The 19262-nt window shown below is 43.1% G+C and overlaps 1 protein-coding gene across 1 annotated transcript; it reads left to right on the top strand.

Moving 5' to 3' along the window:
• The first annotated feature begins 899 nt into the window (after positions 1-899).
• On the top strand, positions 900-18929 carry LOC135538050 (protein rogdi homolog). Its single transcript, XM_064964042.1, has 7 exons — positions 900-962; positions 11386-11481; positions 15037-15135; positions 15526-15639; positions 15772-15821; positions 16188-16314; positions 16868-18929. Exons 1-7 carry the CDS (start codon positions 918-920, stop codon positions 16907-16909), a joined length of 573 nt encoding a protein of 190 aa, XP_064820114.1. The 5' UTR covers positions 900-917; the 3' UTR covers positions 16910-18929.
• The last annotated feature ends 333 nt before the right edge of the window (positions 18930-19262 follow it).

The raw sequence follows: 19262 nt of genomic DNA, 5'->3' as shown, positions 1-19262 counted from the left end.
GACTCTACAGGGAGAAGCCCTGACTCAAGCTGTGAGTGTCTTCCTTCTCTGGTTCTAGACTGTTCTCTGTAAACATTCTCACCGGTAGTGTTTGACTGTGTTTTAGCAGAGAACATGTCACAATGTCAGGTTCTGTCTGTAATGTGTTTTAGTACAGAGAACATGTCACAATGTCAGGTTCTGTCTGTAATGTGTTTTAGTACAGAGAACATGTCACAATGTCAGGTTCTGTCTGTAATGTTTTAGTACAGAGAACATGTCACAATGTCAGGTTCTGTCTGTAATGTGTTTTAGTAGAGAACATGTCACAATGTCAGGTTCTGCCTGTAATGTGTTTTAGTACAGAGAACATGTCACAATGTCAGGTTCTGTCTGTAATGTGTTTTAGTACAGAGAACATGTCACAATGTCAGGTCTTCTGTCTGTAATGTGTTTTAGTACAGAGAACATGTCACAATGTCAGGTTCTGTCTGTAATGTGTTTTAGTAGAGAACATGTCACAAACACAGGTTCTGTCTGTAATGTGTTTTAGTAGAGAACATGTCACAATGTCAGGTTCTGCCTGTAATGTGTTTTAGTACAGAGAACATGTCACAATGTCAGGTTCTGTCTGTAATGTGTTTTAGTAGAGAACATGTCACAATGTCAGGTTCTGTCTGTAATGTGTTTTAGTAGAGAACATGTCACAATGTCAGGTTCTGTCTGTAATGTGTTTTAGTACAGAGAACATGTCACAATGTCAGGTTCTGTCTGTAATGTTTTAGTAGAGAACATGTCACAATGTCAGGTTCTGTCTGTAATGTGTTTTAGTACAGAGAACATGTCACAATGTCAGGTTCTGTCTGTACATGTCAGGTTCTGATTGCTTTGTCTTGGAAGGACATCAATCTGAAAAAACTGCCAAAAGCAACCAAGTGATGCATTTCACATTCAGGGATGATAAGCACTGGAAATTACAACAGGTGAGTGTGTGTGTGTGTGTATGGTGTGTGTGTCAGGTTTCAAGTTGTAATGTCATGTGCACAAGTACAGTGAAATGCTTCTGTTGCAACCTCTAAACCAAGAACCATCAACTAGATTCAGTCACAACTTTTTCTTGAGAGGATGGTCGGGAGTCAGAACAAAATAAAACCAATATTTATAGACTGCGAATTGACCGCAAGAAGCCTCAACAGATATAATATTAGACAAAAACCATTCATCATTTCAAACCTTGATTACATTTGGGGACTTGGCCCTGCGTCAGGTGCCGTCTTTCAGATGGGACGTTTAAAATGGGTGTCCTGACTCTCTGTGGTCATTCAAAATCCCATAGTAGGGGTGTACACCCTGGTGTCATGGCTAAATACCCAACCTGGCCACATTCCTAAATTCCTGTCTCTCCCTCAGATCTAACAATACTGACTCTGTCCTCGTCTCTCCCTCAGATCTAATAATACTGACTCTGTCTCTCCCTCAGATCTAATAATACTGACTCTGTCCTCGTCTCTCCCTCAGATCTAATAATACTGACTCGTCTCTCCCTCAGATCTAATAATACTGACTCTGTCTCTCCCTCAGATCTAATAATACTGACTCTGTCCCTGTCTCAGATCTAATAATACTGACTCTGTCCCTGTCTCAGATCTAATAATACTGACTCTGTCCCTGTCTCTCCCTCAGATCTAATAATACTGACTCTGTCCCTGTCTCTCCCTCAGATCTAATAATACTGACTCTGTCCCTGTCTCAGATCTAATAATACTGACTCTGTCCCTGTCTCTCCCTCAGATGTAATAATACTGACTCTGTCCCTGTCTCAGATCTAATAATACTGACTCTGTCCCTGTCTCAGATCTAACAATACTGACTCTGTCCCTGTCTCAGATCTAATAATACTGACTCTGTCCCTGTCTCTCCCTCAGATCTAACAATACTGACTCTGTCCCTGTCTCAGATCTAACAATACTGACTCTGTCCCTGTCTCAGATCTAATAATACTGACTCTGTCCCTGTCTCAGATCTAACAATACTGACTCTGTCCCTGTCTCAGATCTAATAATACTGACTCTGTCCCTGTCTCAGATCTAATAATACTGACTCTGTCCCTGTCTCTCCCTCAGATGTAATAATACTGACTCTGTCCCTGTCTCAGATCTAATAATACTGACTCTGTCCCTGTCTCAGATCTAATAATACTGACTCTGTCCCTGTCTCAGATCTAATAATACTGACTCTGTCCCTGTCTCAGATCTAATAATACTGACTCTGTCCCTGTCTCAGATCTAATAATACTGACTCTGTCCCTGTCTCAGATCTAATAATACTGACTCTGTCCCTGTCTCAGATCTAATAATACTGACTCTGTCCCTGTCTCTCCCTCAGATCTAATAATACTGACTCTGTCCTCGTCTCAGATCTAATAATACTGACTCTGTCTCTGTCTCAGATCTAATAATACTGACTCTGTCTCTGTCTCAGATCTAATAACACTGACTCTGTCCCTGTCTCAGATCTAATAACACTGACTCTGTCCCTGTCTCAGATCTAATAATACTGACTCTGTCCCCGTCTCAGATCTAATAATACTGACTCTGTCCCTGTCTCAGATCTAATAATACTGACTCTGTCCCTGTCTCAGATCTAATAATACTGACTCTGTCCCTGTCTCAGATCTAATAATACTGACTCTGTCCCCGTCTCAGATCTAATAATACTGACTCTGTCCCTGTCTCAGATCTAATAATACTGACTCTGTCCCTGTCTCAGATCTAATAATACTGACTCTGTCCCTGTCTCAGATCTAATAATACTGACTCTGTCCCTGTCTCAGATCTAATAATACTGACTCTGTCCCCGTCTCAGATCTAATAATACTGACTCTGTCCCTGTCTCAGATCTAATAATACTGACTCTGTCCCTGTCTCAGATCTAATAATACTGACTCTGTCCCTGTCTCAGATCTAATAATACTGACTCTGTCCCCGTCTCAGATCTAATAATACTGACTCTGTCCCTGTCTCAGATCTAATAATACTGACTCTGTCCCTGTCTCAGATCTAATAATACTGACTCTGTCCCTGTCTCTCCCTCAGATCTAATAATACTGACTCTGTCCCTGTCTCAGATCTAATAATACTGACTCTGTCCCTGTCTCAGATCTAATAATACTGACTCTGTCCCTGTCTCAGATCTAATAATACTGACTCTGTCCCTGTCTCAGATCTAATAATACTGACTCTGTCCCTGTCTCAGATCTAATAATACTGACTCTGTCCCTGTCTCAGATCTAATAATACTGACTCTGTCCCTGTCTCAGATCTAATAATACTGACTCTGTCCCCGTCTCTCCCTCAGATCTAATAACACTGACTCTGTCCCTGTCTCTCCCTCAGATCTAATAATACTGACTCTGTCCTCGTCTCAGATCTAATAACACTGACTCTGTCCTCGTCTCAGATCTAATAATACTGACTCTGTCCCTGTCTCAGATCTAATAATACTGACTCTGTCCCTGTCTCAGATCTAATAACACTGACTCTGTCCCTGTCTCTCCCTCAGATCTAATAATACTGACTCTGTCCTCGTCTCAGATCTAATAACACTGACTCTGTCCTCATCTCAGATCTAATAATACTGACTCTGTCCCTGTCTCTCCCTCAGATCTAATAATACTGACTCTGTCCTCGTCTCAGATCTAATAATACTGACTCTGTCCCTGTCTCAGATCTAATAATACTGACTCTGTCCCTGTCTCAGATCTAATAATACTGACTCTGTCCCTGTCTCAGATCTAATAATACTGACTCTGTCCCTGTCTCAGATCTAATAATACTGACTCTGTCCTCGTCTCAGATCTAATAATACTGACTCTGTCCCTGTCTCTCCCTCAGATCTAATAATACTGACTCTGTCCCTGTCTCAGATCTAATAATACTGACTCTGTCCCCGTCTCAGATCTAATAATACTGACTCTGTCCCTGTCTCCCTCAGATCTAATAATACTGACTCTGTCCCTGTCTCTCCCTCAGATCTAATAATACTGACTCTGTCCCTGTCTCAGATCTAATAATACTGACTCTGTCCCTGTCTCAGATCTAATAATACTGACTCTGTCCCTGTCTCAGATCTAATAATACTGACTCTGTCCCTGTCTCAGATCTAATAATACTGACTCTGTCCTCGTCTCTCCCTCAGATCTAATAATACTGACTCTGTCCCCGTCTCCCTCAGATCTAATAATACTGACTCTGTCCCCGTCTCAGATCTAATAATACTGACTCTGTCCCTGTCTCAGATCTAATAATACTGACTCTGTCCCTGTCTCAGATCTAATAATACTGACTCTGTCCCTGTCTCAGATCTAATAATACTGACTCTGTCCCTGTCTCAGATCTAATAATACTGACTCTGTCCCTGTCTCTCCCTCAGATCTAATAATACTGACTCTGTCCCTGTCTCTCCCTCAGATCTAATAATACTGACTCTGTCCCTGTCTCAGATCTAATAATACTGACTCTGTCCCTGTCTCAGATCTAATAATACTGACTCTGTCCCTGTCTCAGATCTAATAATACTGACTCTGTCCCTGTCTCAGATCTAATAATACTGACTCTGTCCCTGTCTCAGATCTAATAATACTGACTCTGTCCCTGTCTCAGATCTAATAATACTGACTCTGTCCCTGTCTCAGATCTAACAATACTGACTCTGTCCCTGTCTCAGATCTAATAATACTGACTCTGTCCCTGTCTCAGATCTAATAATACTGACTCTGTCCCTGTCTCTCCCTCAGATCTAATAATACTGACTCTGTCCCTGTCTCAGATCTAATAACACTGACTCTGTCCCTGTCTCTCCCTCAGATCTAATAACACTGACTCTGTCCCGTCTCAGATCTAATAATACTGACTCTGTCCTCATCTCAGATCTAATAATACTGACTCTGTCCCTGTCTCTCCCTCAGATCTAATAATACTGACTCTGTCCCTGTCTCTCCCTCAGATCTAATAACACTGACTCTGTCCTCGTCTCAGATCTAATAATACTGACTCTGTCCTCATCTCAGATCTAATAATACTGACTCTGTCCCTGTCTCTCCTCAGATCTAATAATACTGACTCTGTCCCTGTCTCAGATCTAATAACACTGACTCTGTCCCTGTCTCAGATCTAATAATACTGACTCTGTCCCTGTCTCTCCCTCAGATCTAATAATACTGACTCTGTCCCTGTCTCAGATCTAACAATACTGACTCTGTCTCTCCCTCAGATCTAATAATACTGACTCTGTCCCTGTCTCAGATCTAATAATACTGACTCTGTCCCTGTCTCAGATCAAATAATACTGACTCTGTCCCTGTCTCAGATCAAATAATACTGACTCTGTCCCTGTCTCAGATCTAATAATACTGACTCTGTCCCTGTCTCAGATCTAATAATACTGACTCTGTCCCTGTCTCAGATCTAATAATACTGACTCTGTCCCTGTCTCAGATCTAATAATACTGACTCTGTCCCTGTCTCAGATCTAATAATACTGACTCTGTCCCTGTCTCAGATCTAATAATACTGACTCTGTCCCTGTCTCAGATCTAATAATACTGACTCTGTCCCTGTCTCTGACTCAGATCTAATAATACTGACTCTGTCCCTGTCTCAGATCTAATAATACTGACTCTGTCCCGTCTCAGATCTAATAATACTGACTCTGTCCCTGTCTCTCCCTCAGATCTAATAATACTGACTCTGTCCCTGTCTCTCCCTCAGATCTATTAATACTGACTCTGTCCCTGTCTATCCCTCAGATCTAATAATACTGACTCTGTCCCTGTCTCAGATCTAATAATACTGACTCTGTCCCCGTCTCTCCCTCAGATCTAATAATACTGACTCTGTCCCTGTCTCAGATCTAATAATACTGACTCTGTCCCTGTCTCAGATCTAATAATACTGACTCTGTCCCTGTCTCAGATCTAATAATACTGACTCTGTCCCTGTCTCAGATCTAATAATACTGACTCTGTCCCCGTCTCTCCCTCAGATCTAATAATACTGACTCTGTCCCCGTCTCTCCCTCAGATCTAATAATACTGACTCTGTCCCTGTCTCAGATCTAATAATACTGACTCTGTCCCTGTCTCAGATCTAATAATACTGACTCTGTCCCTGTCTCAGATCTAATAATACTGACTCTGTCCCTGTCTCTGTCTCAGATCTAATAATACTGACTCTGTCCTCGTCTCAGATCTAATAATACTGACTCTGTCCCTGTCTCAGATCTAATAATACTGACTCTGTCCCTGTCTCAGATCTAATAATACTGACTCTGTCCCTGTCTCAGATCTAATAATACTGACTCTGTCCCCGTCTCAGATCTAATAATACTGACTCTGTCCCTGTCTCTCTCTCAGATCTAATAATACTGACTCTGTCCCTGTCTCAGATCTAATAATACTGACTCTGTCCCTGTCTCAGATCTAATAATACTGACTCTGTCCCTGTCTCAGATCTAATAATACTGACTCTGTCCCTGTCTCAGATCTAATAATACTGACTCTGTCCCTGTCTCAGATCTAATAATACTGACTCTGTCCCTGTCTCAGATCTAATAATACTGACTCTGTCCCTGTCTCAGATCTAATAATACTGACTCTGTCCCTGTCTCAGATCTAATAATACTGACTCTGTCCCCGTCTCAGATCTAATAATACTGACTCTGTCCCGTCTCAGATCTAATAATACTGACTCTGTCCCTGTCTCAGATCTAATAATACTGACTCTGTCCCTGTCTCAGATCTAATAATACTGACTCTGTCCCTGTCTCTCCCTCAGATCTAATAATACTGACTCTGTCCCTGTCTCAGATCTAATAATACTGACTCTGTCCCCGTCTCAGATCTAATAATACTGACTCTGTCCCTGTCTCTCAGATCTAATAATACTGACTCTGTCCCTGTCTCTCTCTCAGATCTAATAATACTGACTCTGTCCCTGTCTCAGATCTAATAATACTGACTCTGTCCCTGTCTCAGATCTAATAATACTGACTCTGTCCCTGTCTCAGATCTAATAATACTGACTCTGTCCCTGTCTCAGATCTAATAATACTGACTCTGTCCCTGTCTCAGATCTAATAATACTGACTCTGTCCCCGTCTCAGATCTAATAATACTGACTCTGTCCCTGTCTCTCTCTCAGATCTAATAATACTGACTCTGTCCCTGTCTCAGATCTAATAATACTGACTCTGTCCCTGTCTCAGATCTAATAATACTGACTCTGTCCCTGTCTCAGATCTAATAATACTGACTCTGTCCCTGTCTCAGATCTAATAATACTGACTCTGTCCCTGTCTCAGATCTAATAATACTGACTCTGTCCCTGTCTCAGATCTAATAATACTGACTCTGTCCCTGTCTCAGATCTAATAATACTGACTCTGTCTCTCCCTCAGATCTAATAATACTGACTCTGTCCCTGTCTCAGATCTAATAATACTGACTCTGTCCCCGTCTCAGATCTAATAATACTGACTCTGTCCTCGTCTCTCCCTCAGATCTAATAATACTGACTCTGTCCCTGTCTCTCCCTCAGATCTAATAATACTGACTCTGTCCCTGTCTCAGATCTAATAATACTGACTCTGTCCCTGTCTCAGATCTAATAATACTGACTCTGTCCCTGTCTCAGATCTAATAATACTGACTCTGTCCCTGTCTCAGATCTAATAATACTGACTCTGTCCCTGTCTCAGATCTAATAATACTGACTCTGTCCCCGTCTCTCCCTCAGATCTAATAACACTGACTCTGTCCCTGTCTCTCCCTCAGATCTAATAATACTGACTCTGTCCTCGTCTCAGATCTAATAACACTGACTCTGTCCCTCGTCTCAGATCTAATAATACTGACTCTGTCCCTGTCTCAGATCTAATAATACTGACTCTGTCCCTGTCTCAGATCTAATAACACTGACTCTGTCCCTGTCTCTCCCTCAGATCTAATAATACTGACTCTGTCCTCGTCTCAGATCTAATAACACTGACTCTGTCCTCATCTCAGATCTAATAATACTGACTCTGTCCCTGTCTCAGATCTAATAATACTGACTCTGTCCCTGTCTCAGATCTAATAATACTGACTCTGTCCCTGTCTCAGATCTAATAATACTGACTCTGTCCTCGTCTCAGATCTAATAATACTGACTCTGTCCCTGTCTCTCCCTCAGATCTAATAATACTGACTCTGTCCCTGTCTCTCCCTCAGATCTAATAATACTGACTCTGTCCCTGTCTCAGATCTAATAATACTGACTCTGTCCCTGTCTCAGATCTAATAATACTGACTCTGTCCCTGTCTCAGATCTAATAATACTGACTCTGTCCCTGTCTCAGATCTAATAATACTGACTCTGTCCCTGTCTCAGATCTAATAATACTGACTCTGTCCCTGTCTCAGATCTAATAATACTGACTCTGTCCCTGTCTCAGATCTAACAATACTGACTCTGTCCCTGTCTCAGATCTAATAATACTGACTCTGTCCCTGTCTCAGATCTAATAATACTGACTCTGTCCCTGTCTCTCCCTCAGATCTAATAATACTGACTCTGTCCCTGTCTCAGATCTAATAACACTGACTCTGTCCCTGTCTCTCCCTCAGATCTAATAATACTGACTCTGTCCTCGTCTCAGATCTAATAATACTGACTCTGTCCCTGTCTCTCCCTCAGATCTAATAATACTGACTCTGTCCCTGTCTCTCCCTCAGATCTAATAACACTGACTCTGTCCTCGTCTCAGATCTAATAATACTGACTCTGTCCTCATCTCAGATCTAATAATACTGACTCTGTCCCTGTCTCTCCCTCAGATCTAATAATACTGACTCTGTCCTCGTCTCAGATCTAATAACACTGACTCTGTCCCTGTCTCAGATCTAATAATACTGACTCTGTCCCTGTCTCTCCCTCAGATCTAATAATACTGACTCTGTCCCTGTCTCAGATCTAACAATACTGACTCTGTCTCTCCCTCAGATCTAATAATACTGACTCTGTCCCTGTCTCAGATCTAATAATACTGACTCTGTCCCTGTCTCAGATCAAATAATACTGACTCTGTCCCTGTCTCAGATCAAATAATACTGACTCTGTCCCTGTCTCAGATCTAATAATACTGACTCTGTCCCTGTCTCAGATCTAATAATACTGACTCTGTCCCTGTCTCAGATCTAATAATACTGACTCTGTCCCTGTCTCAGATCTAATAATACTGACTCTGTCCCTGTCTCAGATCTAATAATACTGACTCTGTCCCTGTCTCAGATCTAATAATACTGACTCTGTCCCTGTCTCAGATCTAATAATACTGACTCTGTCCCTGTCTCTGTCTCAGATCTAATAATACTGACTCTGTCCCTGTCTCAGATCTAATAATACTGACTCTGTCCTCGTCTCAGATCTAATAATACTGACTCTGTCCCTGTCTCTCCCTCAGATCTAATAATACTGACTCTGTCCCTGTCTCTCCCTCAGATCTAATAATACTGACTCTGTCCCTGTCTATCCCTCAGATCTAATAATACTGACTCTGTCCCTGTCTCAGATCTAATAATACTGACTCTGTCCCCGTCTCTCCCTCAGATCTAATAATACTGACTCTGTCCCTGTCTCAGATCTAATAATACTGACTCTGTCCCTGTCTCAGATCTAATAATACTGACTCTGTCCCTGTCTCAGATCTAATAATACTGACTCTGTCCCTGTCTCAGATCTAATAATACTGACTCTGTCCCTGTCTCAGATCTAATAATACTGACTCTGTCCCTGTCTCAGATCTAATAATACTGACTCTGTCCCCGTCTCTCCCTCAGATCTAATAATACTGACTCTGTCCCCGTCTCTCCCTCAGATCTAATAATACTGACTCTGTCCCTGTCTCAGATCTAATAATACTGACTCTGTCCCTGTCTCAGATCTAATAATACTGACTCTGTCCCTGTCTCAGATCTAATAATACTGACTCTGTCCCTGTCTCAGATCTAATAATACTGACTCTGTCCCTGTCTCAGATCTAATAATACTGACTCTGTCCCTGTCTCAGATCTAATAATACTGACTCTGTCCCTGTCTCAGATCTAATAATACTGACTCTGTCCCTGTCTCTGTCTCAGATCTAATAATACTGACTCTGTCCCTGTCTCAGATCTAATAATACTGACTCTGTCCCTGTCTCAGATCTAATAATACTGACTCTGTCCCTGTCTCAGATCTAATAATACTGACTCTGTCCCTGTCTCAGATCTAATAATACTGACTCTGTCCCTGTCTCAGATCTAATAATACTGACTCTGTCCCTGTCTCAGATCTAATAATACTGACTCTGTCCCCGTCTCTCCCTCAGATCTAATAATACTGACTCTGTCCCCGTCTCTCCCTCAGATCTAATAATACTGACTCTGTCCCTGTCTCAGATCTAATAATACTGACTCTGTCCCTGTCTCAGATCTAATAATACTGACTCTGTCCCTGTCTCTCCCTCAGATCTAATAATACTGACCCTGTCTCTCCCTCAGATCTAATAATACTGACTCTGTCCCTGTCTCAGATCTAATAATACTGACTCTGTCCCTGTCTCAGATCTAATAACACTGACTCTGTCCCTGTCTCAGATCTAATAATACTGACTCTGTCCCTGTCTCAGATCTAATAATACTGACTCTGTCCCTGTCTCAGATCTAATAACACTGACTCTGTCCCTGTCTCAGATCTAATAATACTGACTCTGTCCCTGTCTCAGATCTAATAATACTGACTCTGTCCCTGTCTCAGATCTAATAATACTGACTCTGTCCCTGTCTCAGATCTAATAATACTGACTCTGTCCCTGTCTCAGATCTAATAATACTGACTCTGTCCCTGTCTCAGATCTAATAATACTGACTCTGTCCCCGTCTCAGATCTAATAATACTGACTCTGTCCCCGTCTCAGATCTAATAATACTGACTCTGTCCCCGTCTCAGATCTAATAATACTGACTCTGTCCCCGTCTCAGATCTAATAATACTGACTCTGTCCCCGTCTCTCCCTCAGATCTAATAATACTGACTCTGTCCCCGTCTCAGATCTAATAATACTGACTCTGTCCCCGTCTCTCCCTCAGATCTAATAATACTGACTCTGTCCCCGTCTCTCCCTCAGATCTAATAATACTGACTCTGTCCCTGTCTCAGATCTAATAATACTGACTCTGTCCCTGTCTCAGATCTAATAATACTGACTCTGTCCCTGTCTCAGATCTAATAATACTGACTCTGTCCCTGTCTCTCCCTCAGATCTAATAATACTGACTCTGTCCCTGTCTCAGATCTAATAATACTGACTCTGTCCTCGTCTCTCCCTCAGATCCAGGATGCTAGGAACCATGTGAATCAGGCTCTGCAGCTGCTGAGTGGTAGAGATGAGAGCTACCACTTTAAGACTGGGGCCGAGGTCAACAAGGTAGGAACACACACACAGCTACCACTTTAAGACTGGGGCCGAGGTCAACAAGGTAGGAACACACACACAGCTACCACTTTAAGACTGGGGCCGAGGTCAACAAGGTAGGAACACACACACAGCTACCACTTTAAGACTGGGGCCGAGGTCAACAAGGTAGGAACACACACACAGCTACCACTTTAAGACTGGGGCCGAGGTCAACAAGGTAGGAACACACACACAGCTACCACTTTAAGACTGGGGCCGAGGTCAACAAGGTAGGAACACACACACAGCTACCACTTTAAGACTGGGGCCGAGGGTAATGAGGTTCGTTTCCACCAGGGAAAACTCTGATAATTACTGTCAGAAATAAACCGCTTTCTGTGTCATAGCGGAGCTAACAGATATAGCAGAGCTATCAGGGAAGTGGTTTTCCTCTATTTTCTATGTCAACACTACACATCATTAGACGACACTACACGTCATTAGACGACACTACACGTCATTAGACGACACGACACGTCATTAGACGACACGACACGCCATTAGACGACACGACACGCCATTAGACGACACGACACGCCATTAGACGACACGACACGTCATTAGACGACACGACACGTCATTAGACGACACGTCATTAGACGACACGACACGCCATTAGACGACACGACACGCCATTAGACGACACGACACGCCATTAGACGACACGACACGCCATTAGACTACACGACACGCCATTAGACTACACTACACATCATTAGTCTACACATTATTCTACATTACACATCATTAGTCTACACATTAGTCTACACATCATTAGTCTACACTACACATCATTGGTCTACACTACACGTCACTGGTCTACACTACACGTCACTAGTCTACACTACACGTCACTAGTCTACACTACACGCCATTAGTCTACACGACACGCCATTAGTCTACACGACACGCCATTAGACTACACTACACGCCATTAGACTACACTACACGCCATTAGACTAAACGCCATTAGACTACACTACACGCCATTAGACCACACTACACGCCATTAGACTAAACGCCATTAGACTACACACCATTAGTCTACACTACATACCATTAGTCTACACTACATACCATTAGTCTACACTACACACCATTAGTCTACACTACATACCATTAGTCTACACTACACGCCATTAGACTACACTACACGCCATTAGACTACACGCCATTAGACTACACTACACACCATTAGTCTACACATCATTAGTCTACACGACACGCCATTAGACGACACTACACGCCATTAGACGACACTACACGCCATTAGACGACACTACACGCCATTAGACGACACGACACGCCATTAGACGACACGACACGCCATTAGACGACACGACACGCCATTAGTCGACACGACACGCCATTAGTCTACACGACACGCCATTAGTCTACACGACACGCCATTAGTCTACACGACACGCCATTAGTCTACACGACACTCCATTAGTCTACACGACACGCCATTAGTCTACACGACACGCCATTAGTCTACACGACACGCCATTAGTCTACACGACACGCCATTAGTCTACACGACACGCCATTAGTCTACACGACACGCCATTAGTCTACACGACACGCCATTAGTCTACACGACACGCCATTAGTCTACACGACACGCCATTAGTCTACACGACACGCCATTAGTCTACACGACACGCCATTAGTCTACACGACACGCCATTAGTCTACACGACACGCCATTAGTCTACACGACACGCCATTAGTCTACACGACACGCCATTAGTCTACACGACACGCCATTAGTCTACACGACACGCCATTAGTCTACACGACACGCCATTAGTCTACACGACACGCCATTAGACTACACGACACGCCATTAGACTACACGTCATTAGACTACACTACACAACATTAGACTACACACCATTAGTCTACACTACACACCATTAGACTACACTACACACCATTAGACTACACTACACACCATTAGACTACACATCATTAGTCTACACATAATTTGTCTACACTACACAACATTAGACTACACACCATTAGTCTACACTACACACCATTAGACTACACTACACACCATTAGACTACACTACACACCATTAGACTACACTACACACCATTAGACTACACATCATTAGTCTACACATAATTTGTCTACACTACACACCATTAGACTACACATCATTAGACTAGACTACACGCCATTAGACTAGACTACACGCCATTAGACTAGACTACACGCCATTAGACTAGACTACACGCCATTAGACTAGACTACACGCCATTAGACTAGACTACACGCCATTAGACTAGACTACACGCCATTAGACTAGACTACACGCCATTAGACTAGACTACACGCCATTAGACTAGACTACACGCCATTAGACTAGACTACACGCCATTAGACTAGACTACACGCCATTAGACTAGACTACACGCCATTAGACTAGACTACACGCCATTAGACTAGACTACACGCCATTAGACTAGACTACACGCCATTAGACTAGACTACACGCCATTAGACTAGACTACACGCCATTAGACTAGACTACACGCCATTAGACTAGACTACACGCCATTAGACTAGACTACACGCCATTAGACTAGACTACACGCCATTAGACTAGACTACACGCCATTAGACTAGACTACACGCCATTAGACTAGACTACACGCCATTAGACTAGACTACACGCCATTAGACTAGACTACACGCCATTAGACTAGACTACACGCCATTAGACTAGACTACACGCCATTAGACTAGACTACACGCCATTAGACTAGACTACACGCCATTAGACTAGACTACACGCCATTAGACTAGACTACACGCCATTAGACTAGACTACACGCCATTAGACTAGACTACACGCCATTAGACTAGACTACACGCCATTAGACTAGACTACACGCCATTAGACTAGACTACACGCCATTAGACTAGACTACACGCCATTAGACTAGACTACACGCCATTAGACTAGACTACACGCCATTAGACTAGACTACACTACACGCCATTAGACTACACTACACGCCACGCCATTAGACTACACTACACGCCACGCCATTAGACTAGACTACACGCCACACATTAGACTAGACTACACGCCACACATTAGACTAGACTACACGCCACACATTAGACTAGACTACACGCCACACATTAGACTAGACTACACTACGCAACATTAGACTAGACTACACTACGCAACATTAGACTAGACTACACTACGCAACATTAGACTAGACTAGACTACACTACGCAACATTAGACTAGACTAGACTACACTACGCAACATTAGACTAGACTACACTACGCACCATTAGACTAGACTACACTACGCACCATTAGACTACACTACACTACGCACCATTAGACTTCAACTTTGCTCCACCATGTACCCGTTCATTACCTAGAACAACATTTCCATCCCAGAGTGCATCTCTTCACCAGAGCATTTCCTCTATATGTCTCCGGTTGTATTTGTTCCCAGTTGATTACTGTGGTTGATGATGTCGTTGTTGTAGCTGATGGACGCGGTGATGCTCCAGCTGACCAGGGCTCGTAACCGCCTCACCACTCCGGCAGCCATGACCCTGCCGGAGCTGGCCACCAGCGGCCTCATGGTGAGTCTGTCATAGGTTATAGGTCATAGCAGAGAAACTGGTCTCGCCGTCTACTGTATGCAATTTACATCAATGACTCTCTCGTTCTCTCTCTCCCCATTCTTCTCTTCTTCTCTCTCTCTCTCTCTCTCTCTCTCTCCCCTTCTCTTATTCTTTCTCTCTCTCCCCTTTCTTCTCTTCTCTCTCTCCCCTTCTCTTCTTCTCTCTCTCTCGTTCTCTCTCTCCCCCCTTCTCTTCTTCTTTCTCTCTCTCCCCTTTCTTCTCTTCTCTCTCTCCCCTTCTCTTCTTCTCTCTCTCTCGTTCTCTCTCTCCCCCCTTCTCTTCTTCTTTCTCTCTCCCCTTTCTTCTCTTCTTCTCTCTCTCTCCCCTTCTCTTCTTCTCTCTCTCTAGAAAATGTTCACTCCTCCAATGCCAGGCGATGTGATGGTGAACTTCTATATCAACCTGAGTAAGCTGTGTCTGACTGTCTACCAGCTGCACGCAATGCAGCCCAACACCACCAAGGTACACACTCACACGCAGATACAGTCTGCGGATCGAATCCAGCCCTGAGACAACTTTCACAGCTGTTAGTTCTGTAATCACATGTGGTATTGTGAAGATGCATCAGTTTGCCTAGCTGTGGTGTTTCAACAGAACTTCAAGCCATCTGGGAGCTCCGTGTTACACAACCCCGGAGCCATGTTGTAAGTTCTGCTTGGTATAACGCTTCACGTTATGTCGGTCACTAACACTTCAGATGGGCTGTCCGGGGTCAGTACACACAGTATCTTTTCACGTACGTTTCACATCTTGTTGATGTGAAGATATCCGTGTGTCTCTAACAATACTAACTACCGTTTTTTTTTTTTAAATAGATTTTTTTTGTCACTAGTCAGCTGCATAGTAAATTATGCTTGTTGGGTCGACCCTGGGTCCTCTCATTTCTGAATACTTTCACACACACAGTTCCCAACTTGTTTAACACATACAGTGCCATTTCCAATACATCCAACTGCTTTCTTGTTGTCGTTTTATTGTTGTCGACCTCTTTCCCTGCTGTCTCCCCCCAGCGAGCTGAACAATGCTAAGTTTGAGGTGAGCCAGGTTCACAAGGTGGAGTGTGTTGTCCCCTGGCTCAACAACACCCTGATCTTCTTCACCATCTCACTGCAGCTCTGTCAGCAGCTCAAGGACAAGGTGGGTGATGTCTGTGGGCAGCAGGACACTTTTTTTCCAGCACTCCCATTGGTCCACAGAATACACTGAAGTGAATGAGTAGCTGCGGGTATTGGCATAGATCCAGGCTGTGGGTCAGTTGGTATGAAGTAGATGATTCACCTTGTTCAAGTGTGTCCGTAAACTAATGTCAGACTCAGAAAAGAGAAGACAGGGAGAGCTGTTTTGCTTCTGTGAAAAATGTCTAAATGGTATGAAAAGGTGCTCATTGGAAACAAGAGTCTAAATCGTGCTTCTACACCTGCATTGCTTGCTGTATGGGGTTTTAGGCTGGGTTTCTGTACAGCACTTTGAGATATCAGCTGATGTACGGAGGGCTTTATAAATACATTTGATTTGAAATCGACTGAGAAGCAGAAGTTGTGGCGTATATCCCAGAAAACCATCAAACTGACAGCTTATGTACAACACAAAGCCAAGGCACTTCTTTTGTGATCTATATTATAAAGCTTTTATTATATTGGCTTACTGTGACACATTAACTGGATTTTCCTCCTTCTCCTCCTCCTTCTAGATTTCCGTCTTCTCTAGTTTCTGGAACTACCGACCGTTCTAACCTCCTGCAGCTAGCTGACCGTCAGAATGCCTAGGTGTTAGCTGACCGTCAGAATGCCTAGGTGTTCTAACCTCCTGCAGCTAGCTGACCGTCAGAATGCCTAGGGGTTCTAACTTCCTGCAGCTAGCTGACCGTCAAAATGCCTAGGGGTTCTAACCTCCTGCCGCTAGCTGACCGTCTGAATACCTAGGTGTTCTGTCCAAATCCTTCACACAAACCAACCCAGATAAAAGGGATGTCTTGAAAAATATTGTCTGAATTGAAGTGGGTTTTGTTTGTGTAATTTACAGGAGAACAGCCGGATCAAAACCCATATACATTACCAGTGTTTAGTATTCCAGGGTTTGGGGCCCATCCATGTGTTACAGCTGCTTTAATCCAGTCCCAAATCAAACCCTAACCCCTAGACTACACTCCCTACTTGTGAAGAAAGTATAGGGCTAAGCAATATGGTGGAGCTACTACCATATTGCTATATCTATCCAATACATTCAGTGTTTCCCATAGATGGGAGTCGTTAGCGCAATGACTGACTGGAAGTCTATGGGAATGAATATAGGGGAAACACTGCATGACTAGAAGTCTATGGGAATGAATATAGGGGAAACACTGCATGACTAGAAGTCTATGGGAATGAATATAGGGGAAACACTGCATGACTAGAAGTCTATGGGAATGAATATAGGGGAAACACTGCATGACTAGAAGTCTATGGGAATGAATATAGGGGAAACACTGCATGACTAGAAGTCTATGGGAATGAATATAGGGGAAACACTGCATGACTAGAAGTCTATGGGAATGAATATAGGGGAAACACTGCATGACTAGAAGTCTATGGGAATGAATATAGGGGAAACACTGCATGACTAGAAGTCTATGGGAATGAATATAGGGGAAACACTGCATGACTAGAAGTCTATGGGAATGAATATAGGGGAAACACTGCATGACTAGAAGTCTATGGGAATGAATATAGGGGAAACACTGCATGACTAGAAGTCTATGGGAATGAATATAGGGGAAACACTGCATGACTAGAAGTCTATGGGAATGAATATAGGGGAAACACTGCATTCTGATCTAGACAAGTCGGGACTAGGGGTTGATTTAGGATTGGGTGCACTTGTCTCTCTGTGTGTCATCCGTTGTATAGTACTAACTAACTTGGACCTCCCTGTTGTATAGTACTAACTAACTAGGACCTCCCTGTTGTATAGTACTAACTAGGACCTCCCTGTTGTATAGTACTAACTAGGTTGAACCTCCCTGTTGTATAGTACTAACTAGGTTGGACCTCCTTGTTGTATAGTACTAACTAGGTTGGACCTCCCTGTTGTATAGTACTAACTAGGTTGGACCTCCCTGTTGTATAGTACTAACTAGGTTGAACCTCCCTGTTGTATAGTACTAACTAACTAGGACCTCCCTGTTGTATAGTACTAACTAACTAGGACCTCCCTGTTGTATAGTACTAACTAACTAGGACCTCCCTGTTGTATAGTACTAACTAGGTTGGACCTCCCTGTTGTATAGTACTAACTAGGTTGGACCTCCCTGTTGTATAGTACTAACTAGGTTGAACCTCCCTGTTGTATAGTACTAACTAGGTTGAACCTCCCTGTTGTGTAGTACTAACTAGGTTGAACCTCCCTGTTGTATAGTACTAACTAGGTTGAACCTCCCTGTTGTATAGTACTAACTAGGACCTCCCTGTTGTATAGTACTAACTTGGACCTCCCTGTTGTATAGTACTAACTTGGACCTCCCTGTTGTATAGTACTAACTAGGACCTCCCTGTTGTATAGTACTAACTAACTTTGACCTCCCTGTTGTATAGTACTAACTAGGTTGAACCTCCCTGTTGTATAGTACTAACTAGGTTGAACCTCCCTGTTGTATAGTACTAACTAGGACCTCCCTGTTGTATAGTACTAACTTGGACCTCCCTGTTGTATAGTACTAACTAGGACCTCCCTGTTGTATAGTACTAACTAGGACCTCCCTGTTGTATAGTACTAACTAGGACCTCCCTGTTGTATAGTACTAACTAGGACCTCCCTGTTGTATAGTACTAACTAGGACCTCCCTGTTGTATAGTACTAACTAGGACCTCCCTGTTGTATAGTACTAACTAGGACCTCCCTGTTGTATAGTACTAACTAACTTGGACCTCCCTGTTGTATAGTACTAACTAACTTGGACCTCCCTGTTGTATAGTACTAACTAACTTGGACCTCCCTGTTGTATAGTACTAACTAGGACCTCCCTGTTGTATAGTACTAACTAGGACCTCCCTGTTGTATAGTACTAACTAGGACCTCCCTGTTGTATAGTACTAACTAGGACCTCC

The sequence above is a fragment of the Oncorhynchus masou genome, unplaced genomic scaffold, assembly GCF_036934945.1.
Source record: "Oncorhynchus masou masou isolate Uvic2021 unplaced genomic scaffold, UVic_Omas_1.1 unplaced_scaffold_899, whole genome shotgun sequence".
Taxonomy (NCBI): Eukaryota; Metazoa; Chordata; class Actinopteri; order Salmoniformes; family Salmonidae; genus Oncorhynchus; species Oncorhynchus masou.
The sequence above is the reverse complement of the archived record's forward strand: the minus strand, read 5'-3'. Positions and strand labels throughout refer to the sequence as shown.